The 20,083-nt window shown below is 45.8% G+C and overlaps 2 protein-coding genes across 2 annotated transcripts; both read left to right on the top strand.

Annotated features, from left to right (window-relative positions):
* The first annotated feature begins 573 nt into the window (after nucleotides 1-573).
* Nucleotides 574-4,980, top strand: LOC111150813 (5-hydroxytryptamine receptor 3C-like). Its single transcript, XM_022508431.1, is given in 9 exon segments — nucleotides 574-588; nucleotides 591-836; nucleotides 1,214-1,258; nucleotides 1,711-1,820; nucleotides 2,086-2,255; nucleotides 2,661-2,821; nucleotides 3,976-4,180; nucleotides 4,409-4,624; nucleotides 4,754-4,980. Coding segments are annotated over 9 exon segments (1,395 nt in total).
* Nucleotides 4,981-11,829: 6,849 nt separating this feature from the next.
* Nucleotides 11,830-18,122, top strand: LOC111150883 (5-hydroxytryptamine receptor 3C-like). The gene is made up of 9 exons (XM_022508563.1): nucleotides 11,830-11,896; nucleotides 13,204-13,370; nucleotides 13,784-13,828; nucleotides 14,289-14,398; nucleotides 14,673-14,842; nucleotides 16,271-16,431; nucleotides 17,161-17,365; nucleotides 17,551-17,766; nucleotides 17,896-18,122. Exons 1-9 carry the CDS (start codon nucleotides 11,830-11,832, stop codon nucleotides 18,120-18,122), a joined length of 1,368 nt encoding a protein of 455 aa, XP_022364271.1.
* Nucleotides 18,123-20,083: the final 1,961 nt, after the last annotated feature.

The raw sequence follows: 20,083 nt of genomic DNA, 5'->3' as shown, positions 1-20,083 counted from the left end.
ACTCTACCAGAAGTCGTTACCACACAATTCTCTATTCTGCATCACAAGGTATGACTAGAAAAGGGCTAGGTATAAGACGGGTATCAAAGAACTCTTTTTAAGATAGTCTCAGTAGTGAGAATCACTCTGGTTTAGAAGAGAACAATCACAGCACATAGTAGAGACACAGTAAATTCTTATTAACTTGAAAAACTGAGATCCTTCCTTAAGGTTCCACATACCTCACACTCCCTACCTGATTGCCTTCGTCATTAATTGATTATCATCTATGTTGTATTAATAGAGCAAGGAGAACTGTGATTGCAAAAATTATCACTGATGTCACCCAGGTGTATCAAGGACAGAAATGAGTAATGTAAGGACACTGAGTGAAGGTGAAAAGGTTTGTGGTGAGATTCAGGACACTGTAAAGTGGTGGTTAAGGCTGAGTTTGCCTACATGTTTGGACAAGTTTTGCATGGGGACACAAACAATGGAATTGAGGATAGAGCCCTGACTCAGCTCACCTCATGAACTTTCACCATTTGCCTACCAGCCCAGGCCACACTTGTGGCCCAGGTAGGAGGAGCTTACATGCTTCTCCCATGTCCCCTGTTTTCTCTTTGTGCAGAAACACCTGCCAGTCCCTCAGTCCTGGCACTCTTCTCACAAGGTCTCTGCTCTCTGCAGGAAGAGGAGACACTTTCACCATCAACTGTTCAGGCTTTGACCGGTACGGGGTGGATCCTGCTGCCTTCCAAGCAGTGTTTGACAGAAAGGCCTTCCGTCCAGTCGTCAACTACAGCATCCCCACTCATGTCAACATCTCCTTCACTATGTCTGCCATTGTGGAAGTGGTAAGTCCTGACTCAACACTGCAATGGGCTGAGCAGTGGTAAGCAGTGGGTTCCCTGCTTGAAATTTATAAAATGAAAATTTCATTCTTTGGTGTGGGAAGGCATGACAGGGATGCTTCGGTGACATCATGGCAGGTAAAATCTGTCCCTTTTTTGACTACTCCATAAGAATCATAACCCCAATGGACTTTCATACTTTTTATTTTCACTTAAATTTTCCTTATACCCTGGATTATTTGACTTTCATTTTTCAGTGATTTATGATTAAAAGTCATAATTGCCACATAGAACAGCCTTGGAAATGAGTAGGAGGCAGGTGGTGGCATTGGACTTGACTTTATGGAGGCAATGATCCCAGATGAAAATTTTTTTTTCAGGACGCACAGCTTCAACTGATGACATCTTTCCTGTGGCTAAACGTGGTATGATAGACTGTTTCCCCTTTACTGTTTCCCCTTTACCTCCCTTTTTCCACCCCTGGGCACAGATTACAATGGATAAAGCTGAGAAAACTCACAAGTTAGATAAGTTCAAACAGAACCAGGCTAACAAATGAAAACACAAAACTTCCTGATTATCCTGCCAGTTTTGGAGTGCAGAGATGGGGCACAGAAAGAAAGTAGCATAAAGGTCATGGAAGACAATATTTAAGTGGCTGCATTCCACAGACTCCAAAGCTAAGCTCAAGGTCTCCCTTGAGAGCATTGAGGGAGAAGTAGAAGAAAGACATTGTTAATGACATAGTGATAGCTGTCACCAGGGAGGGGGTAAGAGAGTGAGGAAATGAGAGAAAAAAGAAATGAAAAGTGCAGGAGACAGAGTGTGACTAAAAGTAGTTCCCACCCCATTTGTCCCACACCATGGTTTCCTATAGATCTGGTACAATCCATTCATCAGGTGGAACCCAGAGGAATGTGGAGGCATCAGGAAGATCAGCATAGCAGCTGAGTATCTTTGGCTTCCAGATATCTTCATCAAGGAGTTGTGAGTATCAGTGTTGAAAAAAAGCAAGAAGGAAACCCTCTTTCCAAGGAAAGGAATGATATAACCAATAGGGGGCACACAAAGACTCAGTTTAGAAAAAGCAATGTCTGAACTGAACTTCCAAAACCCCCCAGAACATAGCTATAGGTAGAAAGGGGAATTCAAATGAGTGGGTTTGGAGCACAGGAATGACATGACCTGAGAAAGAAGGCCACGACTGACAGGGAACCCACACTGTCCACCTTCCCATCCTTCTCCCATACAGCATGGATGTGGATCAGACAGCTACAGGTCTCATGGCTTATGTCAACAGTGAAGGTTTCATCAAATATGAAAAGCCGATGAAGGTGGTCAGCATCTGTAACCTGGACATCTTCTATTTCCCCTTTGATGAACAGAACTGCACGCTCACCTTCAGCTCATTCATCTATACAGGTGAGTAAGGCTCTTTGTAGTAGCCTACTGAGAGGCAGAGAGCGGGTTTTTTTTTTTTAAAGACCTTTTTAAAAAAAAAGAGATTTTATTTATTTATTTGATAGAGAGAGAGAGAGAGAGAGCACAAGCAGGGTGAGGGGCAGAGGGAGAAGCAGATGGCCTGCTGAGCAGGGAGCCTGATGCAGGGCTGGATCCCAGGACCCTGAGATCATGACCTGAGCTGAAGGCAGGCGCTTTAACCAACTAGGTCACCAACACGCCCCCAGAGAAAGGATTTTGAGAAAGAAGAACAGTGAGGGGATCTCACTGAAAGGGGTGTGGGAGTTGAGTGGTAAGGATTTCAATAGTCTGGGAAAGGGGATTGGGAGCATTTGGGAGGCTGAGTTGTCTGGGTCTCCTTTGCAGTGGAGAATGTGGTCCTGGGCATGGAGAAGAAAGTGCAGGAGATTTCGAACACATCACAGAACCTCATTCGGAGCAAGGGGGAGTGGGTACTTTTGGGTATCCACCAGAGAATGATGAAGATGACTGTGGGCACCAACCAGTATGACCAAATCATTTTCTATGTGAGCTCAGGGACCATGGTTGTGATCTTCTCTAAGATTCATAGCTTATGTCCCCTACCAGAACGTAAGCCCTCCCACTAGAAAGTAAGAAGGTTGGAGACTTTTTATCTTTTTTTTTCACTGATAAACCCCCACCACCTAGAACAGTACCTGGAACGCAGTAAATATTGATTGAATAAATCCTCCTAGGGCGGCAGGGGGAGAAGCTCCCATGGGAGTGACTCCTAGTGAAAGTGAGCTTCCCAACTCCCATGACTATCAGAACTCTTTAGAAGGCAAAAATTTTCATGTTTATATATATTTTTTAATCTTTGACATTTAATTTTTTTTATTTTTTTATTTCTTTTCAGTGTTCCAGAATTCATTGTTTATGCACCACACCCAGTGCTCCATGCAATACCTGCCCTCCATAATACCCACCACCAGGCTCACCCAACCTCCCACCCCTTGCCCCTCCAAAACCCTCAGATTGTTTTTCAGAGTCCACAGTCTCTCATGGTTCATCTCCCCCTCCAATTTCCCCCAACACCCTTCTCCTCTCCATCTCCCCATGTCCTCTGTGTTATTCCTTATGCTCTACAAGGAAGTGAAACCATATGATAATTGACTCTCTCTGCTTAACTTATCTCACTCAGTATAATTTTATGTTTATTTTTAAAAAGAGATGGTGGAAAAGTTATGAAACACTATCTGTGGGATATTATGCTTCCAAATCCTAGTAACCCCAAAATTATCTGCCACTATCTTACTTTCCTTTCCACTGGTCTTGAATGGCCACAAGCAAAGTCACTAGAGATTAGACCTTGATGAGGAAAGAAGCAGAAATACAAGGAAAAAATACACACAATACCTAAGAATTTGGTTGCACAGTCCTGCCAAGAGCCCTACATTGGTAGGGCTAAAAATGGAAGTGGAGAAAGTTGACACCTTGGGTCAGCAAGGAATGAGATACATTTCAGTGGTAAGCAGCATGGCAGAGTCAAATCTTGGAAAGGCAGACTGTGGTGATTAAGATGAATTTGTTGGAAAGAGGGACTTGAGATAAATTTCCTTCCTAGACAGTTTGGTCTGGGACATATCTCAACTCTTGCTCGTAACTGGGTCAGCAGCCTCCCAGCCTATTCCTCACTTGCTGCCCTCTCTCCTTCCCCCAGGTGGCCATCAGGCGCAGGCCCAGACTCTACGTCATAAACCTCCTGGTGCCCAGCGGCTTTCTGGTTGTTATCGACGCCCTCAGCTTCTATCTGCCGGCAGAAAGCGAGACTCGTGCCCCATTCAAGATGACACTTCTGCTGGGCTACAACGTCTTCCTGCTCATGATGAATGACTTACTCCCAGCGACTGGCACCCCCCTCATCAGTATGGCCCCTCCCTTACTCCCAGCCAGTGGCACCCCCCTCATCAGTATGGCCCCTCCCTCCATCAGGAGACTAAAAGCAAGGTGGGGGGGGGGGTGGGCTGGGGACATGGACCAGTGGAACCAGGTCAGAGTGAAAAGAGATCCTGGAAAGGACCCTTTGGGAAAGGAGGAAACACAAAGTCCTGGGACATACCTCCGGCCCTCATGCATCCCCATCTTCCCTCCAGGTGTGTACTTTGCCCTGTGTCTGTCCCTGATGGTGGTCAGCCTCCTGGAGACCATCTTCATCACCTACCTGCTGCATCTGGCCACCACCCAGCCCCCACCCATGCCTCGGTGGCTCCACTCTCTGCTTCTCTACTGGGCCAGCCCAAGGACATGCTGCCCCACTGTGCCCCAGAAGGGAAATAAGGGCCTGGGCCCCACCACCACCCACCTGCCTGGTAAGGGGAGTCAGCACTGCCCCCACTTCCTCTTCCCACACCTCCACTCCCTGCTTTGCCTCCCTCCCTGGCCCCCTCCCTCCCCAGGTGCACTTCATGGCCCATGGCTGAGTCTCTGTTTCTCTGTAGGCGTGAAGGAGCCCGTGGAGTTGGTGGGGAAGGTGGCAGGTCCCAGAGAGGCAGAGTTAACTGGGAGCCCTGAGTCAAGGGCCCAGGAGGAACAAGAGGCTCAGAGGCAGCCCTTGGTCGACCTGTGGATGCAGTTCAGCCACATGATGGACACCCTGCTCTTCCGCCTCTACCTGCTCTTCATGGCCACCTCCGTGGTCACGGTCATCATCCTCTGGAACACCTAAGCAAATGCCTAGCTGCAAACTCCATTCTGGAGCTTCTCTTGCCTCTAGAAACCAGCCAAACTCCCCTGTGTTTCCAAATCCCTGCCTCACAGCCCTGGCAAACACCTTGTTTTCAACTCAGTCCTTCTGTGCAGTTTCAGACCAGACCTGGATGATGGCCTATGCCTCCCACAGTTGGTCCTTGCTCCTACACACCATCAGCTCCTTTCACTCCTCCTGTATGTGCTGCCTGCCTGGCTCCTCAGGATCCAAGTTCCTGGAATACTTTCTTGATTGACTCACTCCCAATAAAACCCTTTGCAGAAAGCATTGGCTCTTCCCAGAGTTATATTACAATACCAAAAATCTTGGATTGAGAGTCTTCTTGGAGAAGCTTCTGAGTCCCACAGTAAAAAGGGTATTTTAAGTCTATTAGACAACTTGTGAAAGCAGGGAGAGAGGACTGAAGCGTTCAAAACTTATTACAAGGAATTATACTAAAACAGGGGTTAATCTCCTGAATCTAGTTATCCTGGAATTAAGCTATAGAAATTAATAATGTGCCAGGATCAGGCATCTCTTACTTCAAGAGTGAAGCATTTTGTCACAGCTTGACATATGACTCATTCATCCTTAAGCACTTAGATGTTAACATATCCCAAATTACCATTAACTGTGTTGCAATCAAAGTGGATGGGCCCTTAATCATGCAAAGGAAAGAACACGAGGCCAAGGAAAGCACATTTGAAAATGGCATCTGCTTTACTTGGGAATAACACAAATGCCCCCGTATGAACTGGAAAATTCCCCTTCTAGCACTTGCCTTTTGATGCTGCAAGTGTTCATCTTTTGGCCCATCTCTCCCACTAGCTGTCTGGGAAATATACAGACTTCAAGGCGTTGCTGTCCATGGGAGCTGTGACATGATTGGCTGGACACCCCAGGTTCAGAAAAGCATAAAGATGAGAGCAAATTAATTAGAATTCACACAAAATCTTTTCTTTCTAGCAACCATTTCTTTTCCCTTCTTTCCTTTATGCTACCGCCTTCTATCTTAAGCGCAAGAGATTAACGGTAGTGTTTACTAAACATTTCCTGGGTTCCTCCTCTCTGCTGCTCTTCCTCAAACTTCTTTGGCTCCCTCCATAGGGAGCTACAGATGCTCAAAGGGTGACAAGGCTATCACTGTTCTTGAGCATGGTTGCTGGTGGTGGTGGTGGCCCAAGATCCCACCCCAGTGTCTGCTGCCAGAGCATCTGGCCAGCAGAGCCCAAGCTAGTCGGGGCAGATGTCCCCAGCTGGAGGTTTCTTCACATTTTTTCCAACACATAGCTATTACTTGTTCTTTCCTTGCAGTCCCCTACCACTGGGACTTGGGAAAGAGTCCATGGGAAGCTGGGAGTATCGATGCAGAAACACCCCCACTAAACTCTAAATTGCTTCTTGCACTCAGGCCCATGGCTTCCAACTCAACTTGTGTTCCTTAGGTCTCCTTTTCTCTGATCTGCATTTTTTTTTCACCCAGGAATGTGTTTGGTTTCTCAGTCTCTAAGGCCCTGTCAAGGTCCCCCGCACCATCACTAGCATTCCAGGCATGTCCAAAGACTAGTGTATACACAATCTGGGCTCAAATCAGGAGCCCCTGATGTTCACCTAAATAAATCAGCATATCTGTTATAATTTCTGCAATTCCTCAACACACAGCTTTCTAGAAAGTGGGTCTTTAGAAAGGATATGGTAAAGTAATAACAGTAACCAACATTCATTAAGTTGGCAGGCAGTCTCCTAAGGGTCTTAGATAAATAACCACATTTAATCCTACAGGAAATTTATGAAGTAGGAACTATAGATCCACAAACGCTTGCAGCCAAATATGTTTCAGAATTCGGAATTTTTCAGATTTTAAAAAGGAAATAATTATGCATGTACTGTATGGGGTATGGGGCAATGCCCTGTAATCAAACACATGAACGTTTCTGCAGTGAAATCTATGAGTACTCACAGTAGGGAGCAGAAAGGAAATTAGGGATAGTCTCATATCAGTTCAGGTCAGGTTTTGCCACTGAATAACTCATGAAAAATCATTTGGTTTTCAAAGCTCTTTAGGTTTTAGTGCTATGGTTTTGTATTATGGCCCCCATTTTATAAACTCGGATACAGGAGATGAAATAAATGAAGAAAATGAAACACAGAGGTGAAGTGACAGCCACTGAGCTGTCTCCCAGCTACCCCAGCTAGGAAGTGACCGAGCTGGGGTTAGATACTGGACTCTGAGCCTCCGCCTCCCCACCCTCCAAAGTAGGACGAGACCTGCACAGGGTATGGGGCACCTGGATGGCTCAGAGGCTTAAGCCTCTGCCTTCAGCTCAGCTCATGGTCTCAGGGTCCTGGGATCTTCTACTCTTATGCCCTATCCCAAGATGGTCATCTCACCTGGAAACTCACTCTTGATTTTGCTAAGAAGCTCATTGACCCCGCTTTATGGGGGGAGGGGTTTCTGAAATTATTTAAGATCACTTTGTAGCATTTTCATTTTCCCACCCATCTTCATGGTACATATTTTCCTGCTTATTTTCTTCACATTTTTTTCCGACACATAGCTTTTTGTTTTATTTGAACAGGAGATATGCAATTTGTTTTTTTGACACATGAATTAAGAAACTAGATCCCCTCTCAGTAAGAGAAAGCATAATATAATTACAGTGATTTTATCTTCTCCACAAGCAAAATCTGAGCACACGATCTTAACACACAAGGGATAATCACGTGGAGCCTTGAAACCATAACTCTCCCAGAAAATTTACAGATATGGTTGTTGCATTTCTGTTCCATCTATAACAGAATCCTCCGAGAAGCACACTTGGGTGCTAATGATTCTCCTCTTGTTACAGGGCAAGCCTCTGAAAGGCTTTGCAAGGTAATCTGGAAAAATTTAGGAAAATCTTTAGAAAAATCTGCTGACAGGCCACTGGTCCCACCTGGGCTAGCTTGCATTTGATGGCTTGCCTCTGCAGGATAGCCCTTCACCTTGTCCATTCATCTGAATTACCACCTGTGGCTCTGGCACACACTTGTGTTCACTTCCTTTCTCTAAACCATTATAGGCAGTATTTCTCCATGTTTCCCACATTTTCTTTCAGCTCCATATTAACCTGACATTCACTTGTATTATCTCATCCTCCTCCCTTGTTCTCCTCCTCCTTCAGGTCCACTCTAGGATGTGAAGTCACAGACTTCATTTCAAGCCCATCCTTTCCCTCCTCCAATTTCTTTTTTTTTTTTTTTTAAGATTTTATTTATTCGTTTGTCAGAAAGAGTAAGAGAGAGAGAGAGCACAAGCAGGGGGAGTTGCAGGCAGAGGGAGAAGCAGGTTCCCTGCTGAACAGGGAGCCCGATGAGGGCCTCGATCCCAGGACTCTGGGATCATGACCTAAGCTGAAGGCAGACACTTAACAGACTGGGCCACTCAGGAGTCCATCCCTCCTCCAGGTTCTGCCCCTCCCTTCGATAACCTCTCCTACTTGATCATTCATTAGCACTGGTTCTCCTAAATGTCGGGGACAGGGGTTGGGGGTGAATAGTATAATAGGGAGATGTTGGAATCTGGCAACCTTGGGTTCTAATCTGACCACATTATTTGTTGGGTAAAAACTTGTACAAGAGGACTCACCCCACAAGTTTAAATTTCATTTGTGAAGTGGAGCTAATGATGTAGATTAAATTATTTTTAAAATATGCATTAAAAAATCATTTATGAGCTTACAGAAACTAGAAAGCCAAATGTGATGCACAAGAGAGCATCCATTTATCATGCAGACTGAGACTTAGTGTGCAAAATTGACTTCTAGGTGGGAGGCTACAGACTTTCTAGTTCAGCCCCCTCATTTTTTAGGCAAGAAAAATGAAGTGATATGTGTGGGGTTGTCATACTTCAAGAAAGCCTGGGGTCAGAGCCTGGGCCTGTCAAAATGGCAGCTCAGATGAGTACTTGTCCATGGGACTTTTTTCCAGGTGTGTTTCAGAGTCCCAAGAGTTTCCTTCTCTCCTGTTCCAGACACCATAGCTCCCTTGACCCCAGCTAGTGACCCACAGCAGTTTGGATGTTCCAGCTGCCTTTCTGCTCCTGGATCCTTACCCTTGGCCAATGGCCTCTGTGGGTGACTGCCATCTATCAGAGCTGCAAATGGCTCTCGTTTCCCCCTTCCATCATCTCATTCTGCCCTTGCCAGGTTATAGCTATCTTTTCAAACCTGATTCACCAAGGTCCCAGATAAGTGGGATCATGCATTGTGAACCCACTTAGAATGAGCTAAGGAGAAAGTTACTGGTGTCTGTGACTTGCAAAACTACAGCTCCCCCACTGTTTACCTTTGAATCCAAGCATTGTCTAGGCCTAGGAATTTCACTGGTGGGAAACTAGGGGCCTATAATCCAGTCCAAAAGACTTCCCAGCTATGGGGTAATAAAAAGAGCAAGGAAAGAACAATGGAATCAGACTTGGGTTTGAATCTGCATTCTACCTACTTCTACCTGGATTGACACTGAGCACGATATTTTTGGCTTCTTTACCTCCATTTTCTTCATCTGGGAAATGGGAGTAATACCACTGACCACTCCAAGCATTTGGGAGGATAAGAATACCGTAAGTAACGTGCCTACCACATCAGGGCACACGGCACAAACTCAATTAATGGCAGCTCTGGTTAGGCCTTTATTGGAAATTTAGATGGGAGGCAGTCAGAAATAAAAGGCTGGACCCTGGCTCTAGGCCTCTGTATCTCACCTGCTGTACATCTGCCAACCCCCATCTCTACCAAGCGGCACCCAAGATGGAGCCCCACACCTTAGCCACACCATGGGAATAGCAAGCAACTTCTCTGATGTGGCCTCAGGACTCCCATGAGGTTCCCTACCACGTTTCCTACATCTGCCCAAAGTGCCCGTGTGTCTCCCCGCATCCATAGTGACCTGATGGAACCAATATTTAACTACCATTTATTGACTGCTAATTACTATATGCCACCCACTAGGGTGGGGGCACAATGGGTAGGAGAACAAGACATGCCTCCTGCTTCTCAGGAGGTTACAGAGCAAGAGAGGAGAGGCCTTACTCCTGCCTCCATCATATGCATTTCCTGGCAGCCAGATCTACTTTTGAGTCTAGCCTACAGACTTGGGTCCAGTTTTTAGGCCAGCCTTGATAAAGGCAGATACACATCAACAGTCTTCAGCTGCCTTTCATCAGGGCTTGAATTTAACCCTCCTTTCCTAGACCTAAGGTCGGGTAGCCAGCCTATCTGTGGAACTCAAGTGTCCTTGGGAGTCCTTCACTCTTACCTGATCCAGGAGCCCAGTACCCCCCAGGTGTATCCCTGTGGATATAGACACAGTAGTACTTTGGTGCTACGTGGCATGATGGCCCAGTCCTCTGGCCAAGTTTCCAAAACAGGGAAGAAATGCCTTACAGAGCGGGTGGGGCTGAGGCACTGCAGAAAATATGTCTCTCTTGTGCTTTCCTACTTCAGCCCCTCAGTCATTCCTGCCTTCCTCAGCTCTTTCTGTTCAGGGCTGTCATAATCTTCCATTCTTTTTTTTTTTAAGATTTTTATTTATTTATTTGACATGTCACAAGTAGGCAGAGAGGCAGGCAGAGAGAGAGAGGGGAAGCAGGCTCCCCACTGAGCCGAGAGCCCAGTGTGGGACTCGATCCTAGGACCCTGAGATCATGACCTGAGCCGAAGGCAGAGGCTTGACCCACTAAGCCACCCAGGCGTCCCATAATCTTCCATTCTGAACAAAGTTTCTTTTGTATCCTAGGTCTGATCTTTCCCCCTTTCTGCAAGAAAAAAATTTCCAAGCATCTTTCTGGAAATGTAACTAAGATATTTAACAGAACAATGCGCCAACTCGCTCATTTGGTCCAATTGTGTTTTCTGTAGAGATGGCACCTAAGATATAATGTTGATACCATTGCCATTAAGATTGACATTATCTGAGTTTACTAGTTTATGATAATGCATCACACAACTGATAACACAAAGACATTAAAAACAGTTCTGCTACCTTAATTTTGTGACTTATATTATCATGTAATAAATGCATAAGGTAAAAAATGTATAGAAAATTTGGTTTAGGGAAAATGAATTGGAAAGGCAGAGGGATTAAAAGGAGGAAATCTTATTAGGGGCTGTTGGAAAAATATAGACAATAGATGATGAAGGCAGGAATTACGCTTTAAAATTTGGTATTTGCAGGGCGCCTGGGTGGCTCAGTGGGTTAAGCCTCTGCCTTCGGCTCAGGTCATGATCTCAGGGTCCTGGGATCGAGCCCCGCATCGGGCTCTCTGCTCAGCGGGGAGCCTGCTTCCTCCTCTCTCTCTGCCTGCCTCTCTGCCTACTTGTGATCAGTCTGTCAAATAAATAAATAAATAAATAAATAATCCTTTTTAAAAAATTTGGTATTTGCAATTATCCCTAATGAACACATAACCAAATCACTAAATATTGTCACCTTTCCAAATCTGCAGATTCCCTGGTCTTAAAAGAACTTAATTCTTACTTCCCCAGGCCTCACCCTCTCATTAAGGCAAGTTATTTTATTACTGATCTCAGCAAACTGCTGCCAAACAGGCGCTTCTCCCTTATTCTTGGCCCAACTTCCACCCCTGCCTGGCGCCTGGAAGGCATACCAGCACAGGGACAAAGCAGGACACTCTGATGTGATCTCTCTGGCCACAGCCTCTCACCAGGGAGTGGTCACCTGTCATGAGCACTATTCAAAACCAGGAATCAAGGTGTGGTCTGAGCTCCTTTAAGATCAAGAGTTTGGGGGCTCCTGATGAATACCCAGAGAAGAGGCCAGAAGAGGAGGATGGAAGGGGGGTGGCCTTTGGAGGGGGGAGTCCTCCTCTGCCTCATTGTCAGCCTTCTGCTTCCAGGTAAGATGGGGCAAGAACAGGGAAAACCAGAATGTGGTTCTCAAGGACATCTAGGAACTTCCCTGCAGCACTTGGAGGACATTCAGAATTCACATATTGTTTTTTCCCTAATATCTTTGTCTTGATGTGTGTGTGTGTGTGTGTGTGTGTGTGTGTGTGTGTGTGTGTGACGGAAAGACATTCTGTTGGTCAGGACACATAGTCTTCTCTATTCCTGTCCATACAGGAATCTGCTAAACTGTCCCACTTCACCACCTCGCCAATTTTTCCTTCACTTCCAGTGTCCCTCCCAGAACACCCTCATCTCATTCTCCCTATCCTCTTCCCTTGGTATGGTATCTGTGAGAAGAGTAGCCACATATTTTAAACACGCCATGAAAGAGTAAGTATAGAACACTGAGGGAGGGTAGGAATCAATTTGAGGTAGGAGTAGATGCTTTGCTTCCATGAGGGAATATTTGTTCCTAGTCTGGGTGTATGCCTTGAATATTATGGAAAAAGATAGAGTTGTAGAGGAGCAAGCAGAGCAAAAGATCACCCAGTGCTGGAAATGGGGAAAGATTCTGCCCAGGTACTACCAAGATGACCCCTGATCATAGCCAAGAGACAACATAACATATGCACAGGTCTCAGTCTATATGATTGGCATCTGGTATAACCTCAGTGATATCACCTAATTATCCCAATGCTGGAAATAAGCCCCAAGATATCTGAAGTCACTAAATCTGAGAAGGGCAAAATAAATGCATAGCACCGAGGTACACACCAATTTGGAGTGCCTAATACATGTTACCCATATCCACCTAGAAAGTAAAATTGTTTACTTCCCTTGTTTTCTTGATAAGTCAGTTCTTGTCTTCAGTAAATGGAAGTCCCTGAGAATGAGGAAGAGAAATCCACCATAGCAGATTTCTAAGTGACCTGGATGACAAGTTTTAAGGCAGTGCTGAGAGGTGCTCCTACGTAGACCCAAGAAGCCTGTGATGGGTGCACTTGAGGACTTGTTGAAGCGGGTGCCATTGTACCAAGGCCAAGTTTGCATACAGATTTGGGCAGGTTTTGCATGATGGTGAAACAATAGGAATGAGTATAGAGCTCTGGTCAAGGTCACCACATCTACTTCCACCATTTGCCTACCAGGTCAGCCTGTCCTCTCCGGCCTGGCAGGAAGGGCTTTGGCCTTGGTGAATCTTGGCCCAGGAAGGAGGGCTCACCACCCTCCCAGTATGTCACCTGTTTTCTCTCTGCAGAGAAGCTTCAGCCCTGGCCATAGAGGCCCTCTCTCACAGGTTATCTGCTCACTACAGGAAGAGGCGAAGCTTTCACCATCAACTGCTCTGGCTTTGACCAGTACGGGGTGGATCCTGCTGCCTTCCAAGCAGTGTTTGACAGAAAGGCCTTCCGTCCAGTCATCAACAACAGCATCCCCACTCATGTCAACATCTCCTTCACCCTGTCTGCTATCCTGGAAGTGGTGAGACCTGGTCCCCACTTTCCATTTTTCTAATAGGGAATAAGGATCTTCTGTCCTGTCAACACAACATTGTTCTGATCCAGTGGTGAACAACAGATCCTCTAAATGGATTCTGCACAAATTAGAGGATTTTCCTATGGGATGGGGAGACATAAAGAAGAATGCTGTAGTGGTACTTTTTCAGGAAGGATTCCTTCTTGAGTCTGTCCTTTCTGGAATGTTCCAGGAAGAAGTGTCTATGTCAGTTAAAACCTGAATTGTCCCTAGATACAAGGGAAGACAAGCAAGGAAGACAGTTGAGCACCTAGAAATATGTCTGACCCAATAAATTAGTAAACATTGGTAGGAATACGAGGTAGGCATGGGCAGAGTATTTTTGTACTAATAATCCTGGATGGGAATTTCTTTACCAGAATGCACAGCTTCAGCTTCTGACATCATTCCTGTGGATGAATTTGGTAAGGTAGATGCAACTATCCCCTTCTCACTTCCATTTGTAGTATAAATTTGAGGAGCAATGTAGGGGTTTCCTAGTCCCAACCTCTACTAAATCTATAACCTTTCGTGGACCAGATCACTCCATCTAGAACTGGACTGGCCTTGGGCACATGCACTTCCCTGGGGGGAGCTTACAAAGGTGGAAATGATGATCTAAGACAATGGCCAAATGGTTTGAAGGCCAATATATTGGTGTGCTCCTGGGACCAAAGGGTTTTAGGATATACTTATGCTCTGCCTGGAAAAAAAACAAGGCCATTACAGGGTACTTTACCAATAATACATGGCTAAGTAAAGAAGGGAGACAGGCTGTGGTCGTTAGGGACATGAGTGCGGGAAGAAGAAGAAAGGGAAGGGCAGAGGAGCTGACTGAATAAGCTCCACATTGCTCATCTCTGTTTCCCACTGCCCTGGCTACAGATGTGGGACAATCCTTTAATCAGTTGGAACCCAGAAGAGTGCATCAGCCTCAAAAGACTCACTGTCTCGGCTGAAAACCTGTGGATCCCAGACATCTTCATCTTGGAATCGTGCGTATGGGGGCTGGGGAAAGTGAGCATGAAGCCCGTCTGCAAAGAGCAGCCTCGGGTCAGTGCAAGGCACAGGTACATCAGAAGACTCAGACAGGGGCACAGCCTCACTTAAGTGACCACCACAGAACACCATGAGGCGTACAAGGGACAAGATAGAGCGACAGTAGAGAAAGAGTCCAAAAGGGGAGCACAGAGAGGAAGACATGGGAAGGGAGGGAAACAAAAGCCAATGAAGGCCCCACAGCACCCACTCCCTCCCTCTCACGAGCAGCATGGATGTGGATCGAGCACCACCAGGTCTCACTGCCTTTGTCAACAGTGAAGGTCGAATGAAGTACGACAGGCCAGTGCGGGTGACCAGCATCTGTAACCTGGACATCTTCTACTTTCCTTTCGACCAACAGAACTGCACGCTCACCTTCAGTTCCTTCCTCTACACAGGTGGGCAAGACATATTTTGCTAGTTATTCAAGATGCAGGGAAGATATTTAAGTGATACAGGTACATGGTCAGGAAAGTTTTAGATCAGTGTTTCTCAACCCTGGCTGCCCACTCGAGCTTTTTTAAAAATATGAATAATAACCATGCCTCACCCCAGAGATTCCAATGTAATTCTTCCAGGTGGGGCCCACATGCTGATATTTTTACATGTTCTCAGGTGGTGCTAATGTGCAGGCAGGGTTAAGAATTACTGCTTTAACTCCTCAAAAAAGTTTATTAAAAAAAAAAAAAAAAAGAACTAGAGAGGGATGCCTGGCTCAGTTGGTTGAGAGTCTGACTTTGGCTCAGGTCATGATCTCAGGGTGCTGGGATCAAGACCCACATCAGGCTCTGCGCTCAGCGAGGAGTCTCTTTCCTTCCTCTCCCTCTGCTCTTCCCCCTCACCCTCCCTCATGTCCTCACTCTCTCTAAGAAATAAATAAAATTTCTTAAAAAGAAAGAGAGAGAGAACTACAGGGGCACCCAGCTGGCTCAGTCAGAAGTGCATGCAACTCTTGATCTCCAAGTTGTGAGTTCGAGCCCCATGGTGGGTGTAGTGATTACTAAAATAAATAAATAAATAAATAAATAAACTTAAAAAAAAAAAAGAAGAACTACTACTTGAGATCTTGGATGGCCCTTGTGCCAAATGAGGCCCATCTGACCCTGAGCTGCTGTAAAGCTCCTGCTCTACATTTTTTAGCTGAAGACTTTTAGTTTTGATATCTAACACGCTTAAACCAGTAAACACTGAATGCCACCAGGTTTCATGTGGTAGATTTAGATATATTAGTCATTCTTTTTTTAAAGATTTTTATTTATTTACTTGACAGGGAGAGAGAGATCACAAGTAGGCAGAGAAGCAGGCGGGGGCGGGGGGCGGGAAGCAGGTCCCCTGGTGAGCAGAGAGCTCAATTCGGGGCTCGATCCCAGGACTCTGGGATCATGACTTGGGCTGAAAGCAGAGACTTAACCCACTGAGCCACTCAGGTGCCCCTATATTAATCATTCTAATGGGCATGCATGTAATTATAAAAAGGTTGAGCTGTTCAAGTTTGATTCCACTAAAACAACATCATACAACTAGGGGATAGAGAAGGAAAATGGGAATGATTGCAAAAGTTCTTGACTCACATTTGAGTCATATCCAATATTCCCATAACAACTTTAACTCAGTCTTATTTCCAACTGAAAAAAAAAAAAAATCAAGCTGCCTCCTGTATACACATGAATTATTGTCCTATATCCCACTTTTGAGAAAACCTGGATGACTTATCTTAAACAGAGAGGAAATTTTGCTCAAGAACCTCAGTGGGAGAGGAATTTAATTTGGGGGGCAGGAAACTGGGGAATACTTCTGGACTGAGCTGCCCCCGGCTTCCCTTACAGTGGACAGCATGCTTCTGGGCATGGACAAGGAGGTGTGGGAGATAACAGATACATCTCGTAACCTCATCCAGACCCAGGGAGAGTGGGAGCTCCTGGGCATCAACAAGGCCACCCCAAAGATGTTGGTCGGCAGCAACCTATATGACCAGATCACGTTCTATGTAAGTTCAAGGGTCCCCTGTTTGACCTCTGATCCCAGTTCCTCCGTGATTTTCTTCTTGATCTAAGGCACTTTGGGTTGTAAAAAGAATTTCCAGGGGGTTAAGCACCTGCTCCCCACTCCACCCTCTATCCTAACTACCCTGAGGAAAGATCACCACAGCCTCCCCCTTCCTCACCTCTCTTTCTCCCGTCCTCCACCCTGCAGAGAGGAGGTGCAGCTGGGCACTTAAAAGCTCTACTGTTAAGAATGGAGCAGCCACCTCTATGATGGTCCAAAGGGCCCTATCTGCTCCTGAAAGTCTACAGTTATTGTGTTCCCAGCAGGTTGGACATATTTACCACTGAAAATTAGACAACAAAGTAGGGCACTTCTATAGGGCACAATTAGATGCGTGTGTTACCTAAAGCCATCATCCCACAGCCAGCCTAACAGCACATCAGCAAGGATTACAGTCAAATATACAAGAGCCCTCTGGGCACCTGGGTGGCTCAGTGGGTTAAGCCTCTGCCTTCAGCTCAGGTCATGACCCCAGGGTCCTGGGATCAAGCCCCCCATTGGGCTCCCTGCTCAGTGGAGATCCTGCTTCTCCCCTCTCCCTCTGCTGCTCCCCCACTTGTCTGTGCTCTCTCTGTGTCAAATAAACAAAATCTTAAAAAAAAACATATATATATATGCTCTCTGACATCAGTACATTTGCCACATTCTCCACAATCTCTCCTCCCCCCAGGTGGCCATCAGGCGCAGGCCCAGACTCTACGTCATAAACCTCCTGGTGCCCAGCGGCTTTCTGGTTGTTATCGACGCCCTCAGCTTCTATCTGCCGGCAGAAAGCGAGACTCGTGCCCCATTCAAGATGACACTTCTGCTGGGCTACAACGTCTTCCTGCTCATGATGAATGACTTACTCCCAGCCAGTGGCACCCCCCTCATCAGTATGGTCCTTCCCACTTTCCAGGAAAGCAAAGGCAGCAAGGCATAGGGAGGGGAACCAGGAACCGGCTGCCTCTCCACTTAAGGAGGGAAGGGGTTGCAAGGAAAGACTGGATTTGGAGAAAGTCTTAAGAAAAGTGTAGAGATGAATCTGCCCTCATTTACTTATAATCTGTTTCTCCCTAAGGTGTGTACTTTGCCCTGTGTCTGTCCCTGATGGTGGTCAGCCTCCTGGAGACCATCTTCATCACCTACCTGCTGCATCTGGCCACCACCCAGCCCCCACCCATGCCTCGGTGGCTCCACTCTCTGCTTCTCTACTGGGCCAGCCCAAGGACATGCTGCCCCACTGTGCCCCAGAAGGGAAATAAGGGCCTGGGCCCCACCACCACCCACCTGCCTGGTAAGGGGAGTCAGCACTGCCCCCACTTCCTCTTCCCACACCTCCACTCCCTGCTTTGCCTCCCTCCCTGGCCCCCTCCCTCCCCAGGTGCACTTCATGGCCCATGGCTGAGTCTCTGTTTCTCTGTAGGCGTGAAGGAGCCCGTGGAGTTGGTGGGGAAGGTGGCAGGTCCCAGAGAGGCAGAGTTAACTGGGAGCCCTGAGTCAAGGGCCCAGGAGGAACAAGAGGCTCAGAGGCAGCCCTTGGTCGACCTGTGGATGCAGTTCAGCCACATGATGGACACCCTGCTCTTCCGCCTCTACCTGCTCTTCATGGCCACCTCCGTGGTCACGGTCATCATCCTCTGGAACACCTAGGCAGATATCCACATCCACTTCTCCCTGCAGTTTCTCTTGGTGTTAGAGCCAGACAGACCTGGGCCCCTTTTCTGATCTTCGCTACTTATCCCCAGGGACTACCATGTCCCCATTTATACTCCCCAAACTCCAACCCTATGGAGCAGGTTCAGCACTGCCCCAAACAAATTCCTGATTTTTCATATGCCATGGTTATCATTCCTACACACTTTCAGTATTCCTTAGCCACACCTAACTTCTGACTGTTATCAGTGGAGGTCAGGGTCAGCAGAGTCTCTCCTTGATTGATTGTCCCAAGAAACAACTTTTCAGAAGGCACTGGCTCCTCAGTACATGTAGGGTAGGCCTACAAACACTGGAGCGAGAGTCCTCTTGCAGACACTCTGATAGCTCACTCTCAACAACTGTAATCTAATGTGATTTGAAGTCTTTCAGACACATTTACAGATTAAAAAAAATGAAAAGGTCAAGTCTCATTTGTAAAAAAATCACTGTAAAATATTTATAATTGCAAAATGTTTCTTTCATCAACCACTTTCATTTCACTTGCCTTTAATTGTTCACTTGCCTGAAATTGTTCTTTGAAATAAATGATATATTGTATCTCCCCCCACCTCCAGAATTCACAAAATCAAACAGGGAGGGCCTTCTGAATATATGCTTGGGGGCACCTGTGTGGCTCAGTTGGTTAAGCATCTGACTCTTGACTTCCGCTCAGATCATGATCTCAGGGTCATGAGATTAAGCCCTGCTTGGGGCTCCACACTCAGCAGAGTCTGCTTGAGATTCTCTTTCTCCCTCTGTCTCTGCCCCTATCCCCCACCCCCACCTTGCGCTCGCTCACTCTCTTGCTCAAATAAATAAAATCTGATATACGTGCTTAGAGGAGGCCCAGGAAGGCTGGTTAAGGACCTCAATTAAAGGGCTCAAGTTAAACAAATCATCACATAGCCATACAATTAGATGATTTGTAGCCATTTAAAGTAAGACTATAGATCAAAGTTAACACCATGGATGGGCACCTGGGTGGCTCAGTGGGTTAAAGCCTATGCCTTCGGCTCAGGTCATGATTCTAGGGTCCTGGGATCGAGCCCCGCATCAGGCTCTCTGTTCAGCAGGGAGCCTGCTTCCTCCTCTCTCTCTCTGTCGCCCCTCTGCCTACTTGTGATCTTTGTCTGTCAAATAAATAAATAAAATCTTTAAAAAAAAAAAGTTAATACCATGGAAACAGGTCCATGACATATAAAGTGGAAAAAACAAGTTACAAAACAGTTTTTATATGTTAAGTTCTGTTTGAAAAAAAAAAAAAAAGAAAGAAAGTAAAGAAAAAGAGGGCTGGAGAGAAGTGCAGAGAAAAAAGTGCAGATGGCTAGAGACCAGAACATAAGCAAACTTTGTCCTGGATAATGGGATGAGAAATGATTACCCTTTTCTTTTATATCTTCATCTGTGTTTTCTTAGTTGTTTTCAATGAACATGTATTATTTTTACTATCAAAACCCCCCTAGTTTTTAAAGTGTTCCTAATCAATAATACTTTACACCTTCCTGGGCAGATATGATCTTGGGAAGGATTCTAACAGCTGGCCCTCAGGAATTGAAAAGGGAAGAAAAAGAATACCAAAGACAAATTTCTGAATTATACTTCAATTAGGTGAATACATTTCAGAGATTTATTTATATTTCTGTCTCCACTAGGAGAGTATGTCTTCATGTAGATCAGATACAATGTCTCATTCATTTTTATAACTCAGTAAATGGTAATAATCCTGATATACCATGGGTCCTTAATACAGACTCACTGAGTGATTAAATGTATGCATTAATGCCAGCCAACCAAGAATCCGTATTTTACTCTCCCTAGTTATAATCCCTTTAGCCCATCCTGGTATATTTTATTTTATTTTTCCATGTCTCATATGGAAAATTAGCAACCCATTTTTATAATTCAACTTTATCTTT

This window comes from Enhydra lutris, unplaced genomic scaffold (genome assembly GCF_002288905.1).
Source record: "Enhydra lutris kenyoni isolate GAN:26980312 unplaced genomic scaffold, ASM228890v2 scaffoldscaffold2, whole genome shotgun sequence".
Taxonomy (NCBI): domain Eukaryota; kingdom Metazoa; phylum Chordata; class Mammalia; order Carnivora; family Mustelidae; genus Enhydra; species Enhydra lutris.
This window is presented reverse-complemented; position numbering and strand designations above follow the sequence as displayed.

Coding starts and splice junctions, on each gene's coding strand:
- LOC111150883 (XM_022508563.1), top strand. CDS start 11,830: ATGGAAGGGGGGTGGCCTTTGGAGGGGGGAGTCCTCCTCTGCCTCATT. Junction 13,829..14,288: donor CATTCCTGTGGATGAATTTG/GTAAGGTAGATG, acceptor CCCTGGCTACAG/ATGTGGGACAATCCTTTAAT. Junction 17,366..17,550: donor CAGTGGCACCCCCCTCATCA/GTATGGTCCTTC, acceptor TTTCTCCCTAAG/GTGTGTACTTTGCCCTGTGT.